Below are 25,855 nucleotides of genomic sequence, written 5' to 3' on the forward strand. Positions count from 1 at the left end.
TAATGTATAGATAAATCAGCGAGGCGGCCCCCTGTATAATGTATAGATAAATCAGCGAGGCGGCCCCCTGTATAATGTATAGATAAATCAGCGAGGCGGCCCCCTGTATAATGTATAGATAAATCAGCGAGGCGGCCCCCTGTATAATGTATAGATAAATCAGCGAGCCGGCCCCCTGTATAATGTATAGATAAATCAGCGAGCCGGCCCCCTGTATAATGTATAGATAAATCAGCGAGCCGGCCCCCTGTATAATGTATAGATAAATCAGCGAGCTGGCCCCCTGTATAATGTATAGATAAATCAGTGACCGGCCCCTGTATAATGTATAGATAAATCAGCGAGCCGGCCCCCCTGTATAATGTATAGATAAATCAGCGAGCCGGACCCCTGTATAATGTATAGATAAATCAGCGAGCCGGCCCCCTGTATAATGTATAGATAAATCAGTGACCGGCCCCCTGTATAATGTATAGATAAATCAGTGACTGGCCCCCTGTATAATGTATAGATAAATCAGTGACCGGCCCCCTGTATATGTATAGATAAATCAGTGACCGGCCCCCTGTATAATGTATAGATAAATCAGTGACCGGCCCCCCCCCCTGTATAATGTATAGATAAATCAGCGAGCCGGGCCCCCTGTATAATGTATAGATAAATCAGCGAGCCGGACCCCTGTATAATGTATAGATAAATCAGTGACCGGGCCCCCTGTATAATGTATAGATAAATCAGTGACCGGCCCCCTGTATAATGTATAGATAAATCAGCGAGCCGGCCCCCTGTATAATGTATAGATAAATCAGCGAGCCGGCCCCCTGTATAATGTATATATTGTTCGTCTTGCAGTATTTCCGGCTAAAAGAAGGAACCGGCACAGCGTTTCGGGTCTGCAGATCGGCTCCAGAAGTCTCATAATGAACGGGTTCCAGTCCGGAGGAGCAACACCATGCCGCCCAACCTCGGGGGGGCCGGTATCCTGGGCCGCCTGCTGGAGGACAGGTGCTTCGGGAGCGGAGGAGGTCTGTACCAGCATCAAATCCTCATACTGATCAAAAAGAAGGCAAAAAAAACCCAATGTTTTTTTGGGGGGTGATTTTGGCACTTTGGGGGAAAATTCCTTCTAGACTCTAGAAGGCGATCAGATTCCTCCTCGGGCTGTTTATTCCGTCATTTATACCCCAGTATGTTCTGCTTTTACCCCCTTTGGAGGCATCCGGTGTATCTGATAGACCCCCCTCTCTCGGCCGTGGATTCCGTACCTTTACTGCCCTCTCTGTAAAGAGTCCCTCTCGTTCTTTGTACGTTTCTGTTAATGAACGGGTTGCTTTAACGGGTAATGTACGGGAGCTCTTTATATATTGGTCCCGCTCAAAGCAATAATATCCCCTCAATGTAAATATATAAATATTTAAGGTGGGGTCTCACCGTTGACCTTCTCCCCCCCGGGAGTTCGTACCCCGTTGTGTACGTTCCGGTATCTTGTCGGCGTTTGTCTCCGGGATACGTTGTTTCCGGTGGCTTTGCTGCTGGCAGAATTCCCAGTTTATTTGTAAGAATTGTACGCGTTGCTTCCGTGCCCCTGGGTAAGACGGGCCGGTTATCCGCAATGAAGCCCCTTAGCAGGTGGTGCCCACTTCTTCCTCGCTCCCTCTCTTTGCTGTTGGCTCTAGAAGCCAGTCTCTGAAAGGCTTTGTGCTTAAAGTGCTGGCGGATCCTAACTGGGCATTCGCAGCAATGTATAGACTACTGATCCTGTACTGCTGGGGAGCGGCTTCTGGAGTGAACCGAAGGAAACGAGCAGCAGCAGGCAAGCAGAGGGGGTTTATTCATTCTTCACCCCCCCGTATTATTAAATGGTACGTGCTGCATTTTTTAATCTCCAGCCGGCCCTCCTGTTGTTCTAGGGACCCCCAGCGACCCCGGCATGGTCCGGATTATCTGTGGGCATCACAACTGGATCGCCGTGGCGTACGCCCAGTTCATCGTGTGTTACAGGTGAGGAAACGGTTTGCCTCGTGCGCCCCCCCCCCCCTCGGTTCCGGTCCGGTCCGGTCCGTGTGATAGAAAGTTCCTCTGCGGCTTAGAGCTCTTTCCGGTACAAGCTGCTTTTTCTCTGATAGCCCCGTCTAGTCGCCCGTTTCTCCCGCTGTAACGACTCAAACCTTAATCAGTCGTTGGTCTCGTCTTAGGTTTATATCCCCTCACTGTATTACCCTCCACCACTTCTGCTGGCAGTCTGGTCCACTCATCTACCACCTTTTCAGTAACATGAAACTCCCATCAAGTGTTAGATTCCGAGCTCTTGTTGTTACTTTTCTCTTCCTTTGGAATATATTCCCTCCCGTCCTTCATCCCTTCATGTATTTCCCTTTCTCTCTCTTTCTCCCATCCCCTCTCCTCTCCTCTCCAATCCCCTCTATCTTCTCTCCTCTCCTCTCCCATCCCCCTCTCTCTTCTCTCCTCTCCTCTCCCATCCCCCTCTCTCTTCTCTCCTCTCCTCTCCCATCCCCTATCTCTTCTCTCCTCTCTTCATTTCCCCAGAATGAAGGAGACGTCCGGCTGGCAGCTGATTTTCTCGAGCCCCTGCCTGGACTGGGTAATCGAGCGAGTGGCTTTGAACGCCAAGGCCGTCGGTGGGACCCTCGGGGAGTCGGACAAGATGCTGGCCGTGTCCTCCTACAGCGAGATAATCCTGTGGTCCATCAGTGGGGACAGCAGCGGAAGTGAAATCGGTGAGCGGCCGCCAAACGATGGGTCGCCTTTAACCCCCCCCCCCCAAATCTTATGAGGGCATTCGCCGCCATTATTCTAATTCCAGCCCCGTCCTCCCCCCCAGAAAACAACCCAAGAGACCGGGAGGCATTTTTAGTCAAATGAAGTACGAGAGCATGGGTTTTTTTGGCGAGAATCATCTTATTTTTGTCATGTTTTAGGTGTTTTCAGCCTCGGCGTTCCCGTAGAAGCTCTGTTCTTTGTCACGAACCAGTTAATAGCCACAAGTCACACGGGGAAGATCGGGGGTGTGGAACGCGGGTGACCAAGCACTGGCAGGTGAGGGCGCCGCGCCGGACCCCTCGCTCCTACCCTGGAGGAATTCATTATGAGTTTGGGGGCTTTGAGGCTAAAGGGGGTTTATTTACTAAGCAGCGCTGGAATCTTTCCTGGAAGCTCTTCTTGTTTCTGGGCTGTCTCGTGGATGCATCGCCCGTCTCCCAGCCTGTCGTATTCTCGGTTCCACTCCGCTCCAAACCCCTGATCGTCTCTCTTGCAGATCCAGGACGTGGTGCCGATAAACAGCTACGACACAGCCGGCTCCTTCCTCCTGTTGGGATGTAACAACGGATCCGTCTACTATGTAGGTGAGGATCTCCCCTCTCCGGGCGTCCTCGGGGTTATCGGCGGGTGCGAGCGGATCCCACGCTGCTGGCGGTTTGGGAAGGACACGGATTTTCTCTCTTCTATATCCGTTTCCGTTACCGGCAGCTTCTACTCCTTTAACTCATCTGTCGGGCCGTCGGACGCCTTCCTTTCTCTCCTCTTTCCTGTTTTTTTTGTTTTTATTTCTTTTTCTGCTGCCCCCCCCCCTCCCCCCCATTTTCTCTTTCTTTCCGTCATTCTGTTCTGATCTTGGGCAGATGTTCAGAAGTTCCCGCTGCGCATGAAAGACAACGACCTGCTCGTCACAGAGCTTTACCGGGACCCTTCGGAGGACGCGATCACTGCTCTCAGCGTCTACCTCACGCCCAAGACAAGTAAGTGGGCGCTCGTAACCCGTCACTAACACCCCGTTCTTCCCGAGACCCCGTAATCATGTCTCTCTCTGATATCTCGTTCCTTCCTCTCCTGCGGCAGGTGACAGCGGGAACTGGATAGAGATCGCCTACGGCACCAGCTCCGGCGTGGTGAGGGTCATCGTGCAGCATCCGGAGACCGTAGGATCGGGACCCCAACTCTTCCAGACTTTCAGCGTCCACCGCAGCCCCGTCACCAAGATCATGCTGTCAGAGAGGCACCTTATATCGGGTAACAAAGTATTTCCTCCCCGATCCTCAATGTAACCCCAAGTCTTATGAGACTCAGCCCGGCTCCGCTTGTTATTCACACTCCGCTTGTTGTCTTCCTTTCCGCAGTCTGCGCAGATAATAACCACGTCCGCACGTGGACCGTGACCCGCTTCCGTGGCATGATCTCCACTCAGCCCGGATCCACGCCGCTCGCCTCTTTCAAAATCTTGTCCTTGGAAGACATCGACGGACACGCCGGCTGCAGCTCAGGAAACGACATCGGTAAATAGGAGGGCAGAGGAGCGAGGGGCACACCTTCCGGATAAATCTATATCATCGGGGGGGGGGGGGCGGCATTGGGCCCAAAGGCTGGCACTCGCTTAGCGATTCCTATATCTTTACAAGTGGGTTTAAAAGGCGTGTGGGGGCCAGGCAGATCCAACAAGGGTAAAAAGTGCCCTATTACCCGAGACATCGTCTACCGTGTGGCTGTAATTGGGGCAAATTGCTCAGCGACCGGGTATTTAAACTGAGGCTCCGTTTTGCTCGTACGTTTAGGACCATTCGGAGAAAGAGACGACCAGCAGGTCTTTATACAGCGAGTGGTCCCCGATTCCAACGTGGTCTACGTCCGTCTGTCCTCTACGGGGAAAAGGTGGGTCCTGCAGATTTTCTTCATTCATTTATTATTATTATTATTTATCGGCTACGCGATCCGTACGCGCGGCAGCGCCTGCTCAGCACTTTGTCGTCGTCCCTCTAGGATCTGCGAAGTCCGCTCTGTGGACGGCTCGCCCATCACGTCGTTCACCGTGCACGAGTGTGACGGCTCCAGCCGCATCGGCTCCCGGCCCCGGCGCTATCTGTTTACCGGCCACGCCAGCGGCTGCCTCCAGATGTGGGACCTGACCACCGCCATGGAAGTGGCGAGCAAAGGGGAGAGCCGAGGTGAGAGCAGCAGCAGCAGCAGCTAAAGTTTCATTTGGAAATCCCCCCCCCCCCCCCCCCCCAAGGTCTCCACTCATTATTTTTTCCCGGCAGGCCACGTCTCTTATGCATCAGTGCAAACATTTTAATTGTCAGCTCCTTGGGACAGTGGAGGAGCCCCTCGTAACGAAGTAACTTTAATAAATGAAGTTCAGTTCACTGTCTGAAATCTGCCTCTTTTCACTCGGTTACAGAGTTGGGGGGTCTGACGCAGGACGAGCTGCTGGAGCAGTTGGAGCAGTGCGACCTGGCCCTCACCCGGACACCTGAGCTCAGCCCGGCTGCCTCCTACTCGCAATGGAGCAACCCACGTGCCTCCATCACAAGGTAAAATCCTCTGGGGGTCCGGTCGGCGGGGGAGGGGACGGGGGGTGAGATACTTGTACCCACCGAGCTTTTTGTCTTGCAGTCTCCAGTCCCACCTGAGTGAGGGTCCCCGAGAGAGGATCTCCAGGTCCGGACCTTCCTCCTCCGGCCGTCCCCAGCTGGCTTCTGGTCGTCCGTCCGAAGGGTGGGCTTCTCTGTGCAGTCTGCAGCCTCAGCTCCACGGCAGCTTAAGCTCCTTGCAGAAGTGGGACTCGTTGCCGCGTTCCTGCGCCAAAGCGGCCAGAGCTCCGACCGCCCAATCCCCTCCCGACGTCCGCGGGAGCGGCGCTGCGCTGGATCCGCCTCGTGGCAGCGGCAGTTTTGTGGAGCGCTGCCAGGAGCTTGCTCGCTGCTCAGAATCACAGCATCCCGAGTCACGCTGGTCCAGTGGCGAGGGGGCTCCGACCCGAATTAAAAGTCCTCGGGGGTCTGCGCCAGCGAGACGTCCGGCCTCCCCAGCCCCTTCTCAGCCTCCTCTGCTCTGCGTTGCCCCTCCGGTTCCGTCTTCTCCCTCGGCTACCCCGGGAGAGGCACCCGGCGACCCCCTGGTTCCCCCAAAACTCCCACAGAAGCCAAGACTCAACGAGACCTCCTTCTGAAGAGCCTTTCTGGGGTCCGGGTCCGAGGCGGAAGAGTCCTAAACCCCGAGGGGCAGGAAGGCACGTCGCCCGTTTTTATTTCTACAGTCGGAGAGCGGCGTGTAACTGTGACGCTGCCGCTTATCTCCCGTTACGGCGGACGTCGCCTTAAAGCGGCAAAACATTATACATAGACACAGAATCCACCCCAAGCGGCGGAGACCTGCGATCGCGATGCCGGCAGCTTTATATTCCTTTTAAGTCCCGCAACTGGCATCCAGCAATCTGTGATCCGTCGGGTCGAGATGTTTAATGTCAGAGCGGTGAAAGTTTTCGTTACCTCTGGAGAGACGTTACGAGAGGCGCAGCTCGGTGCCCGGTCTACTAAGTGCATTAAATATGACTTCTCAGTGTTACCCCGTAGAGCTCTTTTTATGGTTTCTTTTGCTTCAAACTGGCACATTTTCACTTTTTGGTAGCAATAAATGCATTTTTTTTTATATTAGCTGGAAGTGTGACTTGTGGTTATTTGCGAGGAGGATGCAGGGAATTTAATCTCTTAATCACAAACCTGCCCTTTAAATTACTGAACTAGAAGGGGTTAATTGCTACCGGTGGCAGTTATAGATCAATACCAGATTAAAAATAAACTTTCTTCATTACTATATACAGCGCTGGGGTTATATTACTGTATACAGTGCTGGGGGGTTATATTAATGTATATAGTGCTGGGGGTTATATTACTGTATACAGCGCTGGGGGTTATATTACTGTATACAGCGCTGGGGGGTTATATTACTGTATACAGCGCTGGGGGGTTATATTACTGTATACAGCGCTGGGGGGGTTATATTACTGTATACAGCGCCGGGGGGTTATATTACTGTATACAGCGCTGGGGGGTTATATTACTGTATACAACGCTGGGGGGTTATATTACTGTATACAGCGCTGGGGGGTTATATTACTGTATACAGCACTGGGGGTTATATTACTGTATACAGCGCTGGGCGGTTATTATATTCCTGTATACAGCGCTGGGCGGTTATTATATTCCTGTATACAGCGCTGGGGGTTATATTCCTGTATACAGCGCTGGGCGGTTATTATATTACTGTATACAGGGCAGTAACGAATAGGTATTAAAGCGCTCTCGTGTTACAGCAGAGCTGTCTCGCTGCAGAGACTCCCCCGGTGGAAAGTTGGCCGACAGGGTTTAGTTTGTTAAATCCGTCCAGATGTTCCGGGGCTGATCGCATTCTAATTCTTACATTAATAAGATTAGAAGAATATTCAGAACCCTGATAATAGAACCCGGAGGACAGAACAAAAGAAGAAACATTGTTACAGGTGACTCATCTTTGATACAGAGACATAGAATAAGATCGGCCCCATTCGGCCCCCGTCTATCCTGCTGTCGTTGGTCTCGTCTTAAATTTAGGAGCCGTATGTCTATCCCATGCATGTTTAATACCCTCACTGTATTACCCTCTACCGCTTCTGCTGGGAGGCTGTTCCACTTATCTATCCCTAAAATTGTGTTTAAAAATCTGGTTATTTTACTGGATGTGAGCTTAAAGAGAGCGTGAAAACCAGGGGGAGTAGGATATGTGAAAAGAATATAATAATGAATTAGGACTCTCCTTTTTTTTATATATGAGGAAGACACAGCTGCAGCCCTTAAAGAACACTCTCCGGGTGTCGAAGTATTTCAGTCAAGGTGCACTAGGGGGCGCTCGCGTGTTCCATTCAGTGAAAATATATATAGTGTAGATGTATAATTAAATATAGTCAGCCCTGCGTGTGGCAGATTTGCACTCAGTGTTCCTCTGTAGTTCAATACATAGCAGGGGTCACATGAGGGTCCACATAGGGAATATGAATCCAAAGGAAGAAACACAAAAAGGATCCAATAGTGTGTTACTGTGTTTAAGTGTAGAACACGCACAGCGTGGAAATGTACTTACACTCAAGAGGGTATAAATGAGCCTGTGGTTCGTGGTCACCAACGGGTCCAGTCTGCGTGATCCTCAATTTTAGATGTTTAGATGTTCATAAGTGCACAGTATGTCATACAGTGACTGTCCACAACGTGGGTCTGGTGAAAGGTATATTTATTACTGAATGCTAATATAATAAAAAAATATAAAATAAAAGAAATATATAAAATGTATAAAACCAGAAGTATTAATACTGGTAAAATAACATGAAAAGTCCAAAGAAAGTCGTCACTCAACGCGTTTCGCCGCATTGGGCTTCATCAGGAGGACTTGAATTTAAATTTATTCATTAAAAGCCGCTCGGCTCGGGCTGGAAAGGAATCCTTTATCACGCGCTGGAGCGTCCAATCTGGGTCTGGTCCAGTAATCGTTAACGCCAGAGCCTAACGATCTCTGCTAATTAACAAACACATCATCTTAATTTGGGGGCTTTGATTTCCTATCAGTTTTCCCACTGATTAGTAACCCTTTCACTGCTACCCTGGGGGCGTTCTGAGTATATGAGCACCGACCCCGGGCTTAACTAACCAAAAAAAAGGATTTAGGGATAAAAAAAAAAAAGTTTAATAAAAAATCACTGCTCTTTTTTTTTTTTGTAAAATAACAATAATATAACAATAATAAATTATTATTAATTTACCAAAGCAATTCAGTTTTTGCTTTGGTAAAATAATAATAATAATAATAATAATAATGATATAATAATAAATGTGAAAAAAATGAAATAAGTATGAATAAAAATTTTGCAAAAAGTGTTCTAAAATAGAAGGTTATTAACCTTTAGGAATATCTTTAGGTGGGTCACCTGTATTCAAGGAAGGATTTTTTTGTGACAGTAATAAAAATGAAACAATTGGGAAATTTATTAAATCCATGTACGGAATCAGCCCAGATTCTCACCCTAACAATGCCCCATTTACCCCCAAAATCTTGAGAATCTGCCCATTCGCCCGAGAATTTTCAGCTTCTCCCCTTACGGAACCTGAGAAATTACCTATTTATCAGATCAGGACAATTTGCCCCTTCACCCACAGATTCTGCCCCTCCAGTGGGGCAAACAATTAGAATGCCCAGGCGCATTAGGACTTCTCTACACATCAGATATCAACCCAAAACAGGACCGGTTCTCGGCAGCTTACGATAAAGCCACACAAATAACCCTTTAATCATATAATATAATATGTTATAATATAATATGTAAAAGCAGATGCATTGTTTCCATGGAAACTTGGAAGGCGTCTTAAAAGTTTCTTGTATGATTAAACCTTAAGAGGAAAAAATAAAACGACGGACCCGTTCAGGTTTATTCGGTTAACATATATTATTATTATTATTATTATTAATGCAATTAATGTTTAGTTTAAGTGGAACAGCATCTTTAATCCTCGATTTCTTTCCCCTTAGCTTCAAAGTATATGAATATGAATTATATTAATTATAAAATTATATTATATTCCTAGAGATTCCAGCGGTTCGCATCACACGGCTGGGTAGCGGAGGAAAAAATACCCAAAAACCTAAAAACATTCTCCCTTTATTTTTTTTAAAACGATTATTTTTTACAATGAAGAGCTTGAGGAGGGGGGCACAGAACGGAAAGGGGACCCTCTCCTCTAGACGAAGCGAATTGACTCTTTCCACAATCGTTCTTTTCTTGGGGATAACCGAAATGCGTCCAAATTTCCGAAACCTTTCCACGGACGATTTGCGAATAACTTTTTTCTTTGTAAAACCAACTTTTAAAATCTTCGATTTTGGTTAAACCGCTTTCCCCAAATTAAGTTATTTCTCTCGGCGAAGCAAAGAGCCTCATTTCTTTCTCCAGCTCTGACCTGCTGGGTCGGTCGCCTCCAGCTAGATTAATATAATAACAATATATCAATAATGGTGAAGGATAAAAATGTTAAAAAAAAATGCAAGAGTTTTCCAAGTTTGACCTGTTTTATTGACAATATATTAATATTAATTAGGGATTTTTTTATTTTATTTTTTTAAAGGTTTTTTTTCGAGTTTAAACTGTTGAGTTGGTCGCCTCCAACCGTATTAATTAAACAACACTAGAAATCAATATTAGTTAAGGATCAAAATTTTAAAAACATTTTTAAGGATCTTCTTTTAGATCTCGATATAATTAGGGGTCAATTTTCTTAAAATTTTAAGAGTTTTCCAAGTTTAACCTGCTAGCTTGTTCACCTCCAACAATGTTAATTAATTAACAACATATTAATTATATATAATATATATTTCTTAAGGATCGGAATTTTAAAAGGCTTTCCAAGTATAGCCCGCTGCGTTGGTCGCCTCCAACTATATTCATTTATTAACAATAGATAAATATTAATTAAAAAGATTTTTTTTAATGGTTTTCCAAGTATGACCTGTTGGGTTGGTCGCCTCCAACTGTTTAAGTTATTAATAAATATTAATTTAGGATAACATTTTATTTTTTTAATGGCTTTTCTGAATGACCTGTTGGGTCGGTCGCCTCCAGCCGTATGAGTTTATTGACAATGTATCAATATTAGGAGTTTGGCGGTGGGACCGGTTGGGTCGGTCACCTCCGAGCATAGACTACGGATGAGCGTTGATTCTGAGAAGCGCAGAGAGGGACACAGATAACGGAACGTGAGATGCTGAACACTCAACGCTAACTAAAGCTGTCAAACATATCGTTTTCTTGGCAAAAAAAATCTATTTACAAGCCGAGTCCGTTTGTGGAGATTCTCAGGAAGCTTGGTTGGAAGCCTCATCTTCATGGTTGACCTAGCTAAGGAGTGACTTCTCCCCCGCAGACCGAGTGACTTCTCCCCCGCAGACCGAGTGACATCTCCCCCGCAGACCGAGTGACATCTCCCCCGCAGACCGAGTGACATCTCCGTGGGGTCTAATTCCGGCCTACGTTGACCACGGAGGATCTCCTTCCATGGCTGGTAGGGTCCTCGTGTTTCAGCTGATAATGAGGGTACGTGGCTGACGCCCCCCCAAGTCAAATCTTTGCCTCCAGCATTTCCAGGAAGAGTTTGTGCATGGGGATCCTGCCCTCCAGCCGGATCTGGCAGAAGGTGCGGACCGCCTCGCTGGCCGTCTGCCGCAGCAGGGGCAGGGTCATCAGCAGTTTGCCGGATCGGTGGGGGTCTTCGGCGTGGTGCTCGCTCTCATAGTCCTGCAAGGCCTCGTGCAGACGATCCTGTAAGCTTAAAACGGCCTCCATGTTCTCGATGTGGGTAGAATCTGGTGGTCAAAAGGGACAGCGTTTAGGAGCAGAGACCGGATGCTCCCGAATGTTACAAAGGCCCCTGTTCCATCTCTACACCCCAGCGCTGTATACAAGAATAACCGCCCAGCACTGTATACAGTAATATAACCCCCCGCGCTGTATACAGTAATATACCCCCAGCGCTGTATACAGTAATATAACCCCCAGCACTGTATACAGTAATAACCCCCCCAGCGCTGTATACAGTAATATAACCCCCAGCACTGTATACAGTAATATAACACCCAGCGCTGTATACAGTAATATAACCCTCAGCACTGTATTCAGTAATATAACCCCCTAGCGCTGTATACAGTAATATAACCCCCCAGCGCTGTATACATTAATAACCCCCGCGCTGTATGCAGTAATATAATCCCCCAGCACTGTATACAGTAATATAACCCCCAGCGCTGTATACAGTAATATAACCCCCAGCGCTGTATACAGTAATATAACCCCCAGCGCTGTATACAGTAATATAACCCCCAGCGCTGTATACAGTAATATAACCCCCAGCGCTGTATAAAGTAATATAACCCCCAGCGCTGTATACAGTAATATAACCCCCCAGCGCTGTATACAGTAATATAACCCCCAGCACTGTATACAGTAATATAACCCCCAGGGCTGTATACAGTAATATAACCCCCAGCGCTGTATACATTAATAACCCCCGCGCTGTATGCAGTAATATAATCCCCCAGCGCTGTATACAGTAATATAACCCCCAGCGCTGTATACAGTAATATAACCCCCCAGCGCTGTATACAGTAATATAACCCCCAGCACTGTATACAGTAATATAACCCCCCAGCGCTGTATACAGTAATATACCCCCCAGCGCTGTATACAGTAATATAACCCCCAGCGCTGTATACAGTAATATAACCCCCAGCACTGTATACAGTAATATAACCCCCAGCACTGTATGCAGTAATATAATCCCCCAGCGCTGTATACAGTAATATAACCCCCAGCGCTGTATACAAGAATAACCCCCCAGCACTGTATACAGTAATATAACCCCCCGTGCTGTATACAGTAATATACCCCCCAGCGCTGTATACAGTAATATAACCCCCAGCACTGTATACAGTAATATAACCCCCAGCACTGTATACATTAATAACCCCCGCGCTGTATGCAGTAATATAATCCCCCAGCACTGTATACAGTAATATAACCCCCAGCGCTGTATACAGTAATATAACCCCCAGCGCTGTATACAGTAATATAACCCCAGCGCTGTATACAGTAATATAACCCCAGCGCTGTATACAGTAATATAACCCCCAGCGCTGTATACAGTAATATAACCCCAGCGCTGTATACAGTAATATAACCCCAGCGCTGTATACAGTAATGTCTGGGTTTATCTCATTTTCTCCCAATAATCTCCCTTTATCTGCAGACCTGGAGCCGCCGTTGCTGTCAGTCATGTGATATTTTGGGTGACTTTCCCGGCTCAAACCCCGCACTGAGCTGATGCTTTATGGCAATACTAATGAAGTCCGTTCCTTCATTAGTCAGAGAGTCCGGCTGGGTGATTAAGACCGAGTCATTCTATTGCTCCCCGCAGGCAGTATGATAAGGAGTCGCGGTGTTTAGTAGATCGGGGGTCAGATAACAGAGCGAGAATCATACAAATGGCTGAAAAAAATATTTTATGGGGTAAAAAAACAAAACGGCAGAATAATTCTGGAAGCTTCCTTTGGCTTCTCTAATTCTAACACTGATTTAGCGATTTGGATAAAATATGCCATAAATTTTCCTGACATTTTTCCTGAACCTGGATCCCTTTTTGATCTTCTGATCCCTCCTGTTTCTTACTATTACGATTCTATTGCCCCTCCTGCCCCGAATCTCTTATTCCTGCCTCTTTCTCTTTAAATGCATTTTTTTATTTATTATCCTCGGATTTATTTGAATTCATCATTTTAACATTTAATATTTTAATTGATTTATTTGGTTCCCCTTTTAACCTTTTCAGTTCCAGAGGGATATTCACTATTTAGTTGCGCACCCTTGTGGAGGAGGAAGGGTTAAGAAGGGGGTTCTGCTGACTTAAAGAAGAAACCATCGGACGTTCGCCAATCAATACAGCTGATGGATTATTTAATTACGAGGGAATCCGTCTTCTAATCGCAGAGCGCTAATCACTTCTTCGTTAAGACACAGAAGTCACAAACGCACCCAAACCCCACGAGGTGCAAATTAGCACAAAAGTCCCGCAATTTACCCCAAATCATTTAATGATTTATTGCATTAAAAAAGCCTTAAAATATTAAGGGGCCTTCCTGATTAAAGAACCCCCGCCCAAAAAAATAGATATTTTTAATTTTATTTTTTAGGAGTTAATTTTCTGCTGCAGTTTGGATGAGAATTTTTTTTATAATAGAGTAAGAAATTGTATGTTTTTCACATGCCATAAAAAGGACAGAAGTTTTTAAGCTATTATTAAGCTAAAAAAGTTGGGGTTTTTTTTTTCTTACTTTCTGATAAAAGTTTGCAATTTTTTATAGTTTTTTTTTTGTTATCTAAAAAAAAAAAATTAATCCTTATTTTCCACCCGAGAATATTACTAACGATATAAAAAATCCATATTTTTTATTTAAATTATCCTGAATTTATTGCTTGTTAAATAATTTAGAACTTAACAAAATAAATGTGTCAATTTTAATTAATTATATTAAATGCTAATTCTTACAATAAACATATTTTTCAGCTTTTCTTTTAGTTTTAATATTAAACCCCCCTCTGTTAACCCCTCGTTGCGCTGTATGCGGGAGCCGCCATCTTGCTTCCCCATGGCGGGGTTAAATCACCCGTCGCCCTGAGATATCTGTGATAATAGCGTTACGGAGGGATCTGCACGGCTGGAAACAATCTCTAGCGCTAGAGGCTCCTGCGCCGTCTGCTGAAACAACGCGGGGAGAGAACAGGAAGCGGCTTCCAACTTCCTGCTCGGGCTGACAGGAGGAAGAGAACAGGAAGCGGCTTCCAACTTCCTGCTCGGGCTGACCAATGGGATTCCGATACCATCTGCACTGAGGGATGATGGGAAACAGAGGGGAATTTGCATGGAATGCTGCAGCTCTGGCTTTGAGGAATGTGGGAGCCGTAAAATAAGTAAGAATAGAAGAAATAACCATATAATTAATAATAATAATAGAGGGTATTTAGAGTATTTAGTTATAATTTTATCTTAGATTGGATATCTAAGGTGGTAGATAAGTGGAACAGCCTCCCAGCAGAAGTGGTAGAGGGTAATACAGTGAGGGTATTAAACATGCATGGGATAGACATACGGCTCCTGAATCTAAGACGAGACCAACGACTGATTAAGGTTGGAGTCTAGACGGGGGCCGGATGGGGCTGGCAGGTTCTGGGTTTGTAAGATGGGATAATTCGCCTTTTGGGTTCAGATCCCGGCTTTTTATCCCGGAATTCTTGGCCCCCAGAGCTAAATCCGGCGCGTCCCTTCGGAATACGGATCGTTTGAGGCTTCAAAGCCTTTCCTCGCTCGGCTTCCGCCCCCCAACACCCCTTTGTGCCGATCCATCAACGCACAAAACTCCCGAGGACGTTATTGATCGGCTGCGTCAGACTGCGAGAGACAGACGTCGATAACTCCGAGCTAAACAAGAGACATGACAGCTGGAGACCGCCGAGGTCTCAGGAAACCAAAGACCCTCGATGATCGCCAGACGCCGGGATAATCACCCAAAAAATACCCATCAATAAATCACAGATAACGCCCTATACGTCACATTCTACGACGGTCTGGAGTCCAGCGCCAGTTACTGAACACATTTTATTTTTTCTTTGAATTTTTTTTCTATGGATCAGATATTTAAAGTGGGAGGGTTAATAAAAAAAAAACAACAGTATTTTTGTAAAGGGAAATATGCCGGAGCGGAAAGCTAAATGCAACCGCGGAAAGTTTAGAGGAATTATTGGGATCCAATAATATATAAAAATATGTAATTTTTTTACTAAAACTTCCTACAACTTCCGCTTTCACTGTATCACCCGCGGGGAGGTGGCAGCCGGTGGCAGAGCCAGCGTGATCTGATCAATTTCCTGTCCCGGGGTTCCCTCCCTCCCCTTTTCTGCCTGAACCAATCAGCAACAATCAGCAGGACCGAGGACGGGGAGTTGGGGCTCTGGGCTTAGTGAATACCTGAGTTGGCGAGCGCCATGGCTTTCATCAGGACGAACTCCTCCCTGTCCAGCTTCGCCTTGCGGAATTTCCCGATGAGCTGGAGGAGCGCGGCGTGGAGGTGGAGGAGCCCCGAGCGGCGGCACTGCTCCCGGCACAGCGCCAAGTTACCCCCTACGGCCAGCTCGTCGCTCAGGGCCAGAGAGCGGTACGCCATGCCCAGGACCAGGACCTCCATCCACGCGCTCTGCAGCAACGCCATCTGATCGACGAGGGACAGGGCCGAGAAACCTGAAGCAAAGGGACAGAGAGCAGCTTATAGAGAGGGGTATATGAGTAATAGGAGGGGTGTATGGAGTAATAGGAGGGGTGATAGGGAGGGGTGTATGGAGTAATAGGAGGGGTGTATGGAGTAATAGGAGGGGTGATAGGGAGGGGTGTATGGAGTAATAGGAGGGGTGTATGGAGTAATAGGAGGGGTGATAGGGAGGGGTGTATGGAGTAATAGGAGGGGTGATAGGGAGGGGTGTATGGAGTAATAGGAGAGGTTAAAGAGGGGGTTATATGGGGTAATAGGAGGGGTTATAGGGTGTATATGGAGTAATATAAGGCTATAGGAAGGTTGTATGGGGGTAATAGGGGCTATATTGCATAATATTAAGTTATTGGGAGGGTTATATGGGGGTAATATAAGGAGGAGGTATATGGGGTCATAGGGGTTATTGGGGGTATATGAAATAATATAAAGTTATTGAGAGAGTTATATGGGGTAATAGGAGGGGTTATTGGGGGTAGTATTAGGTTATATGGAGGGTTATATGGGGTAATAGGAGGGGTTATTGGGGGTATATGGAGTAGTATTAGGTTATATGGAGGGTTATATGGGGTAATAAGAGGGGTTATTGGGGGGTATATGGAGTAGTATTAGGTTATATGGAGGGTTATATGGGGTAATAAGAGGGGTTATTGGGGGTATATGGAGTAGTATTAGGTTATATGGAGGGTTATATGGGGTAATAAGAGGGGTTATTGGGGGGTATATGGAGTCTGAGGGGTGCATTACACATTTCAGATGAAAGTAATTTTTCGATCTAAGAATTTCCTCCTTTGGTGGATAAAATAACCTTCGTTTCTCCGCCGTTTGCTTTCTATCGCTTCGGCCATCTCAGGGCCGTCGCCTGTCATTTTTTCCAATTACCTCCTCTTTGTGATGTCCGCGGCCATTACTCGGCCCTTTCAGGCCGTCTCAATACCATTGTTTCCGCTCTTTTTTTTTTATTGAGTGGTTCACTTAATTTGGAAATATTGGAGATTTTTATCACGGGATCGGCGTCCTCGTTAACGGGGTCTCTGTGTCTCATTCCCTGCACAGAGAAGACCCTGAATGACAGTAATTGGGAGATGGAAATCTCCATCCTCTCTCCGCTCCTCGCTAGATGGTCGGACCGATAACGCAGAGACCTGGAGGGGAATCGTTGAAGAACCCTTTCCTCTCGCATCGTGACACCGACGTCTGGAAAGAGACCGTATTCTCTGCTCACTGAGACGGCCAAAACAAAGCTGTGTTTGGATGCCTATGGGCCACATCAGGCATAGACTTTGACGCAGTAGAAGCCACCATTTTTACAGCTTTTCTATGGTTCTGCTACCCCAATTACCTGATAGCAGGGCTACAAGAGTCCTGCACCGGTAGAAGATAATGGGCCATGGAGGGCTATATATTTAAGTTCTTAGGGGTTATTATTGGCCCAGGACACCTGCCGGACCCGTTGTGTTGACTCAATATGGCTTGTCCTAATGACCCACCAGCCATGGCAGATGAAGCTCTGCAGTTGGCCTCTGTCAGGGTAGCAATTTGGACCCCCCATACCTTCACCTTCCTTCATCATGTAGTAGGGGGTTCTCAGAACATTTGGCTCCATAGTAGAAGCTGTGCTCCATCGCCAGGACCTCAGCGGTGGCCTAGGGCAGTAGTCCAGGCTTCCATGTGGTTGAACTCTGCCTCTCATTGGATAGGGAAGATATGAAAATGGGGAGATGGAGAGAAGAAACAAAATGGTGGTGGGACCACGTGGAGCTCAAGTAAGATGACCTCCGCTGCTTGGTCACACTACTACTAAAGACCAATAATCGTTATCCAGCACTAGACGGATGCCCTACCAGCGTCTTTAATACCACCGGCCTCTCTCTAGCCTCTTCTTCTGCCCCTTGTGCTCCATATAACGTGAAGAACTTCACGGACCATAAACACTCACGTTCTGAGACCAACATCCAACTGATACCATTCTACGTGGACACCACCAGATGTTTTCAATCTCCGAGGAGCCTCTGAGGGACGTTAGCAAGTTGTTCATGGAACACAAGGCCCCCCTCTCTGAGATTTGACCCCAAATGACCCCCCAGGGGACTTCTGGCCCAGATACTCCGTCACGTGGAGCTTTCTATTTTTAAGCGGACACGCAGATCGAAAGCGTGTGAATTTCCGAAGCTTTTAAAATGAGGGCAATCAATAAATCGAAGCATCAATTATCTCCACGCTTTCACTTAATATTCAGAACGGAATTTTATCCTGACGTGGAAAGCAAACAGCATTCACCACGTCGGCCCGGAGCGATTCCACGTATAATATAACATTTCTTATCTCATACCCACGGCCTGAAACTAAGCCCATGAGGGACACAGGCCACTATGGGACGATACCACGTCTGAAACATGGCTGGCCCACTTTATTCCGACAGGAACATAAGTATTATATCTGAGGATGAGTGCGGTCCTGCTGTTGGCTACTGGAATGGTGTTATGACCTCCATGAGTCAGGACCATCTCATGGTCCAGGTGGTTGGTGGGATGATGTCTCCTGTGCTATGGGTTTGGCTGGTGGTCAATGGGACGTTGCCCTACTCAAGATGGAACTGCGCGGGCCAGAAGGTCACGGAACGTGGATATACCTTCTATGTGCCACGCAGGAGTTACCTGGACATTATTGACCAGGCGGTGGTGGAGAACGGACATCACGTTGCTAATATTTACCTGGGACATGTTTTGCCCAACCAATGGTCATCAGAAGTTCGCGGTTGATGAGCTCACACAGCGTGGTCAGCGTGCGGAGGTCGCTATCCGGCAGGCTGGGGTCGGGGCTCGCGAAAACCTCTCCGGGCTCCACTAGGATCAAGTGCGAGACCACCTTGTTTGCTGCGGGGGGGATTAAGGAGAGGGAGACGGAGAACGGATTGTTGGATATATCGGAAGCACGCAGTGTGCACGGTGACAAGGCATGTCGTTAGCGTGCAGAATACAGATCACGCACATGTATGTGGGAACACGCCACCACACGGCTGCCATGCCGATTACCCTCCCCCCAGTACTTACTGGTCTTCTTCCCTGAGAACACGTGGTGGGAAGACAGATATGAGCAGGGGTCCGGAGCCTCCACCTCCACCGGGCGTCTGTACTTCTGTCTCCCACCTCGCACCCGGTCCAGCCGCACGCCTGCAATAAAATAATGAAATGTGACCCGACCCGGGGGGGGGGGGGGGGTCGGGGGGGCGTCTGCCGTATCTCTGTGTTTTCATAGAATAATTCCTGGAATCCCAAATGGCCAGAGAGACCCCGGGGCTTCACTCAGACTCCTTACAGGACTTCACTGGGTATTTGTGTAACTGAGGGGGGCATTTGTATAACTAAGGGGGGGGGCATTTAGAAGAAGAAGAATGGGGTTTATTTACCCCGTTTCATTTATAAAGCCGTTCCCTGCGGTTTCTATACACATTATCGGGGCTTTTAGGGCTGTAGAACCCTGCGATCCCCTCATACCCAGCAAACATTCTGACCTCCTAGAAAAGAGGGGCATCAGGGGGAGGAGAGAGGGGCATCGGGGGGGGGGAAGGGTAGAGGGGCACAGAGGAGGGATGGAGGGAAGGAAAATGGGTATCGGGGAGAAAAGAGGGGTACAGGGGTGGAAAGAAGCGTACATGCATTTTGGGACCAAAAGAGGGACTCACTAAACTAAACAGGGACACTTGTCAGGTATATTTCTATTATTCGCTGTAGGCCCCTGATGCGTTAGCGTACCTTCCTTCATCATCCCGACCGTCAGGCACTTGCGGAAGCGGCAGGCTTGGCAGGACTTCCTCCGTCGCTTGGTTATTTCGCAGTCATTCAGCACGGGGCAGCTGTATTCGATGTTACCTGGAACGGGGCAAAGAGGGGTATAAAATACTGCCCCTCGCAGGGGGTAAACGGGGGCCGCAGGGAAGGGCAATATGGAGAGGCCATGCAGAGTTCTATAGGGTCTCCTATTCTGGTGCAACGTTCTAAAAGTGGTCTTATCTCTATAGCAACCAACGGAATGTTCCCGCTGACCTGAGATGTATTATTAATAATAATAATAATAATAATGCTGTGATTGCATAATAATAATAACAACAACAACAATAGTAGTAATAATATTGCTGTTGCGTAATAATATTAATAATAATAATAATACTGTGGTAGCGTAAGAATAATAATACTTAATATTAATTAGGCTATGATTGAGTAATAATAATAATAGTAATAATAATAATGCTGTGGTTGTGTAATAATAATAGTGATAATAATATACTTATTATTATTATTATTAATTAGTTTGTGATTGAGTTTGGGTGCAAGAATGAGATGACACCCCCCCCCTGTATATTAAAAGATGGCAGAAGGTGGGCATGTTATCTCAGCTCTCGCCCCCTGATACCCCCATCCCCCCCCCCCCGTTCCTTTGGGCGATGTGCTGCTTTTTTAATTACAAATGAGAAATAAACAAAGATGGAGGGGGCGGCGGGGGGGGGGGGGCAGAGCCGGCGTATCTCTGCCGAGCGGCCCCCGGGGGGACTTGGCGCTCCGGGATGTGCATGGCTTCTCCGGCACTCTATCCACGCGCACTCTAATGAATATTGAGTCCTCTCTTCTGCCTGATGGATTCCTCCTCCGGTCACAGGGACGGGGGGGGGCGCGGAAGCCGCAGTCGGATCCGCCGTTCGCTTCTCGGCACCGTCTCCGGTCTATACTGCCATTGGGGCGCGCAGCCTACGGCGCGCGGCATTCGACGGGTTAAAGGGTCTTGGGAGTTGCAGTTCATCCAGCGCACAGGAGCTTTACTAGTAATGGAGCCGTTAGTGACACAAAGTATCACCGGCTTCACCCAGACCCTGCCGGCAGATCGTCCCCATCCGGCCCCCGTCTAGTCGCCCGTTTCTCCTGCTGTAAAAACCCAAACCTTAATCAGTCGTTGGTCTCGTCTTAGATTCAGGAGCTGTATGTCTATCCCATGCATGTCTACCACTTCTGCTGGGAGGCTGTTCCACTTAACTACCACTCTCTCAGTAAAGAGCAACAATGCATACAAACACAAGCGAGTCTTGGTGACCATCACTGTTAGCAAGACCCCCCACGCTCGGGGTTAACACCTGACGGACAGCTGGCGGGGAGCTGACACTCTAAGCGTTCACACGCAGATCAATGGGGTATTTCAACCGATTTGGAGACCTACTCCATGCCTCAACAAGCAAATCCACGAACTGCCCCCGCCCAGGGGGTCCGGGGGCAAACAGACTGTAAAAAAAAAAAAAGGGCGTCCGCCCCGTGAAGAAGGTAAGCGTGAAACGTCGTTATCACCAACATATGGCACAGGTCCAAGGTGGGGTACAGGGGAGAGAAGCCCCCAAAATCCCCCCGCGCCGCATGTAATGACGATTAATCAATAAAGATTTAATTATGTTTTCTTAACCCGCGATCTCCTCCATCACCCGGCTGTCACAGCGCGTTACGTCCCTGCGGCCATCGGGCCCCGGGAGGGGGGGGGGGCGTCGAGGGACCGTCGATACACAATACTTGAAAGCAGGTGGGATTTTTTAGCGGTTTACTTGATTTCGGGTTGATGGGGTCAGCGAGCGAGATGCCACCGGCAGGTCCTCACCTTGTATGGTCCGTTTGAAGAAGGCCTTGCAGGCTTCGCACGACGCCACTCCGTAGTGGTATCCGGACGCCGTGTCCCCGCAGACCAGGCAGAGGCGTTTGGGGACAGAGCGGAGGACGCAGTGCACGGCGGGCTCCTCTCCGAGAGACGGGGGGCTGTCCGCAAAGAGCTTCTCCCCGGAGTCCGAGAACCCCAGCCGAGCGGCGGGAGACTCCAGGCCCTGGGACTGGCCCCCGATGGACAGTCTGTAGCTGCTGCTGGTGTCAGAGAGCCCCCCGGGGCTGTAATATCCCGCGGTGTCCATCTGCGAGGCCGGACTCGGCGGCTCTGCTTTAATTTGGAGGCCGAGGCTGTGAGGAACGCCGCAGAGGAACCTGCGAGAAAAGGAGAAGAATCGGTCTGTCCCAAAACAGCATTTTTCTTCCAACATTTAAAATACAAACCCATCACCCCCCGACTCGTATCAATTACATAGAAGTTCTCCATCATTCACAATAGAATGCCTCAGTCTTAACCACCCAGCGGACTCTCTGACTAATGAAAGTCTATGGAGGAACGGACTTCATTAGCATCGTCGTAAAGCATCAGCTCAGTGCGGTGGGAAACGCCCCCAAAATATCACATGACTGTCATGGCAACCTCCGGGTCTGCAGATTGGGGCAAAACGATGGCTCTGGGGTTTTGCAGTCAGGGACCCCACTCTATAAATGCCGGTACGATCCCCCCATAGAGGTCTGTGGAGGAGATCTCCAGTACGGCACGTTTCATTATCATATAGCAACCTTTAAACTCTTTCATATAAAGATTCCAACGAGTAGAACAGCCTCCCGGCAGAGCTGGTAGAGGGTAATACAGTGAGGGTATTAAGCATGCATGGGATAGACATACGGCTCCTGAATCTAAGACGAGACCGACGACTGATTAAGGTTTGAGTCTTTACAGTAGGAGAAACGGGCGACTAGACGGGGGCCGGATGGGGGCCGATCCGACGGCAGGTTCTTTTTTTCTAACAACCCCCCCTCCCGTTATTATTCCTTTTACTTCAGTCCCTCGCCCAGAAGGGGACGTACGTGGCGTTACTCGGCGTGTCCCGGAGCGGGCCGTGTGTATGGAGTGGGAGTGGGAGTGGGAGTGGCGGCCGCAGATCGGGCGATGAGACGGAGATTAGGGGCTATTATTGAGTTTGACATGAAAGCCGGACTCGTCTCTTCCCCTGACGTCCCGATCAATACGGTTCGATGGCCTTTGAAAGAGATGCTTAACATAGATTCTGTCTGACGGTGACCCCCCCGACCCCCACCCCGGGAGGCAAATCACTCTCCCCACTGCAACCCCCCAAAGATTAACATTAACCCTTTACTGCAAGGCTTAGAACGCAAGTCCGCGGAACCCTTCCAATTCCTGCCGGCTTCTACATCTTGTCTGTAAACGAGATCCAGTATGTGAAGAGGTCACAGGTCATGACCTTCCGCGACCCCAACCCCCTCGTCATACACCCCAAACCTCTGCCTACCCCCATCCCCGGACCCCCAAACCCTCCTGCCCAAGATTTGGGGCAAACACAGGCTAATTACTACATCCTTAAACACACAACCTGCCTTTCCGACATCAAATGGGGATGTTTGCCTGAAGAGCTTACAATTAGCCCTCCGATTACATACCCCCCCATCCCATGTTATGCTCCAGGATACAAAGATCATGCGATTCTTCTTCTAAAAAAAGAAAAAGCCAAAATATTCAAATTTGTCCTCTGCAAATACGCAGCCGATCAGAGGATAGAAACAGAACCCCCCGGCAGATCGGCCCCCGTCGGCCCCCGTCTAGTCGCCCGTTTCTCCTGCTGTAAAGACTCAAACCTTAATCAGTCGTTGGTCTCGTCTTAGATTCAGGAGCCGTATGTCTATCCCATGCATGTTTAATACCCTCACTGTATTACCCTCTACCACCTCTGCTGGGAGTCAGTCTCTCGGTCTCTCTCGTCTAGTCGTTCCTGAAATATGTATTTCTATCACATTTTTGGGGGTGAGAACCCGGTGATCTGTTACATTATATCTGTTACATATTGTCCGCTGACGTATATACAGTATATTCTATCTATAGATACAACGATGCGATTGGCTGGAGGCAAATCGTCCCTGGAAACGTTTTTCCGATACTGGTCATTATACAAACATTCCTTTACCCGTAATCTGCGCGCCGCAGCATTAAAAACCCCGATCAAACAATATATTCAGTTAAAAATACTGTAATCACACATTGTACAGCGCTGCGGAATATGATGGCGCTATATAAATCAATCATAATATTACACCAGAATAAATACTAATACTTTTAATTATTTTGAAAATTAGACAAATTCAATAAAAAAAGAATACAAATAAAACAGATCCCACATTTGAGTGGATAAAAACTCATAAAAACAATTAAAATAAAAAAAATTCTGTTAAAAAAGGCCATTTATGAACAATACATTTTTTTATTCTATTTTTTTCCCGTCCCTTAGCAGAGCGGCGTGAAATACCCTGCAGAGAAATTGCACAGCCCTCCAGCGTTGAAGGGGTTAATGCGCTCTTCTTGTAGAATTCCAAACGACGGAACATTCTTTGGCAAAATTCTGATTTATAGAATTTTGCCAGACGGTTTAACCAAATAACCAGATTGCGGTTTGGGTCCAAGAGCTTGCACTCACATGATTAAAGAAAGAGAGATTTACTTGAATATTTTGGGGGTATTTTAGGTGCAATTTTATGAGAAGCTGCCCCATTGTGATATTATTATTATTATTGCATTTTAATTACATTTTGTATTTTTTTTTTTATAGCGCCATCATATTCCGTAGCGCTGTACAATGGGTTGAATGCAAAAAATGTAATAAAACGTAAAAAAAGTGTTTTATTTAAAACTTCTCAGCTAATTGACGATAATATATTAGAAATTTATTAAATTGACGTCTTTTACGATGTTCTGCGGATATAACGAGGCGTTTGGAACGAGGAATAAGAGTTTTTGGCGTCATTAAAGTTAAATAAATTACCATTATTTACCATTAATTGTTACGGGGATTAATTCCTTGAAGTTCCTATCTGCGCAGAAATCTCTAAATGCAATTTTTATGATTTTTATATAATTTAGTCATTATGGAAAATGTGACCTGACAATGTTAACGATTACCACCTCCGCTGGCTTGCGCTTCTATGTAACCCGTACCTGAAAGAATCGCTCAAATTCTTTAAACTCCAAAGAAAAAACTCTAAACAGAAGAATATTAAGAAAAATGTCTACATTCAGGAGGGAGATTATATATATATATATATATATATATATATATATATATGTTACAGCGCTACTGCATCTGCTGGTGCTATATAAATAATGCAATGTAATTGTACGTCTTATTATTCTAATTTACCCCAATATATATATTTTTTTTATTATTTATTTGACCCCAAAAAACACAACTTTTCCAGCTTTGGACATTCTCAGCAGCCGTCACGGCTAAAAAAAAAATAAAAAAATTCTAAAAATAAATAAATTAAAAAAGGAGCAAATTTGAGCTCAAAAAACCCTCTTTAAATTCAGGATAATCAAAGAGTGGTGGATACACAGCGGGTGTTCGAGGCAGATGCGGTACAGTTTGACAGGGTGTTTGACCCAAGATCCGAAAGCATGTAAGGTAAAAACAAAAAAAAACAAACCCAAAAATGTTTTAAATATATATATATATATATATATATATATATATATATAATGTCCTTGCAGAGTTACTTACGGGGCCGGAGGGGCCGCGTCGTTCTCGGTGACCGGCATTCCCTGCCAGGATAATTCTAAATATTCCATAGATTCGGCGGCCGGTAGATTCCTCCTTGGACTTGCCGGACGCCCAGCAGCAGAGGCTTTTACCCCTTGAGCATCCAGCGCAGTCAGGAAGGTCCTCCTGCCCCAGCCTCCCGCCTGCCCGGGATTTGCATAGGGCGTACTCGGGGGGGGGGGGGGGGGGGGGTGATTTGGCGACTCATCACGGCCACACGGGGGTCTTCAGGGGAATAATTAACCAACGAGGTCTCAGGCTGACAATTTAACGGGCCGGCCCTAATTAATAACAATAATTACCCCCGCCTTCTAATTAATGGAGTAAATGAATCGCGTTCCGCTTCTTTATTAAGCCGATCGATGATTTCTGACACCTCGCCGCTTTTAAACATTTTTATTCTGAAAGAAAAAGAAAAAAAAAATTCTGAATTTTGTTGGAAATTCTATTCTGCAAATAACGCAGATTTTAACTTTAAATTGCGCTTTTAGCAATCATTTAGGGACGGAGGACTCTCCCCGGGGAGACACGGCCACCGCATCGCCGAAGCCCCTGTAACACTTGATTTTGGGGTAAAAAAATAAATAAAAATAGACTTCGCTAAATAATTAGAAATTTGATTTTATCTTGTTGAGGGTAACAGTTTGGGGGTGACGGGGCAGAAGTGGAGGAAAGGCATTGGTTACACCCCAGGTGGTATATATATATATATATATATATATATATATATAGCGC

At 47.0% G+C, this 25,855-nt stretch overlaps 1 protein-coding gene and 1 pseudogene across 1 annotated transcript; one reads left to right on the forward strand and one right to left on the reverse strand.

Annotated features, from left to right (window-relative positions):
• The first annotated feature begins 852 nt into the window (after positions 1 to 852).
• On the forward strand, positions 853 to 5,962 carry LOC149271003 (SH3KBP1-binding protein 1-like; annotated as a pseudogene).
• A 4,965-nt stretch (positions 5,963 to 10,927) lies between these two features.
• On the reverse strand, positions 10,928 to 25,119 carry LOC149271004 (estrogen-related receptor gamma-like). Its single transcript, XM_089507688.1, has 7 exons — positions 25,082 to 25,119; positions 21,313 to 21,686; positions 19,434 to 19,550; positions 18,732 to 18,851; positions 18,393 to 18,554; positions 15,384 to 15,653; positions 10,928 to 11,172 (listed from the first exon to the last, which is right to left on the reverse strand). The coding sequence occupies exons 1-7, from the start codon at positions 25,117 to 25,119 to the stop codon at positions 10,928 to 10,930; spliced, it is 1,326 nt and encodes a 441-aa protein (XP_089363814.1).
• Positions 25,120 to 25,855: the final 736 nt, after the last annotated feature.

Source organism: Sceloporus occidentalis, unplaced genomic scaffold, assembly GCF_023333645.1.
Source record: "Sceloporus occidentalis isolate IW3139 unplaced genomic scaffold, rSceOcc1.0.p SCAF_600, whole genome shotgun sequence".
Taxonomy (NCBI): Eukaryota; Metazoa; Chordata; class Lepidosauria; order Squamata; family Phrynosomatidae; genus Sceloporus; species Sceloporus occidentalis.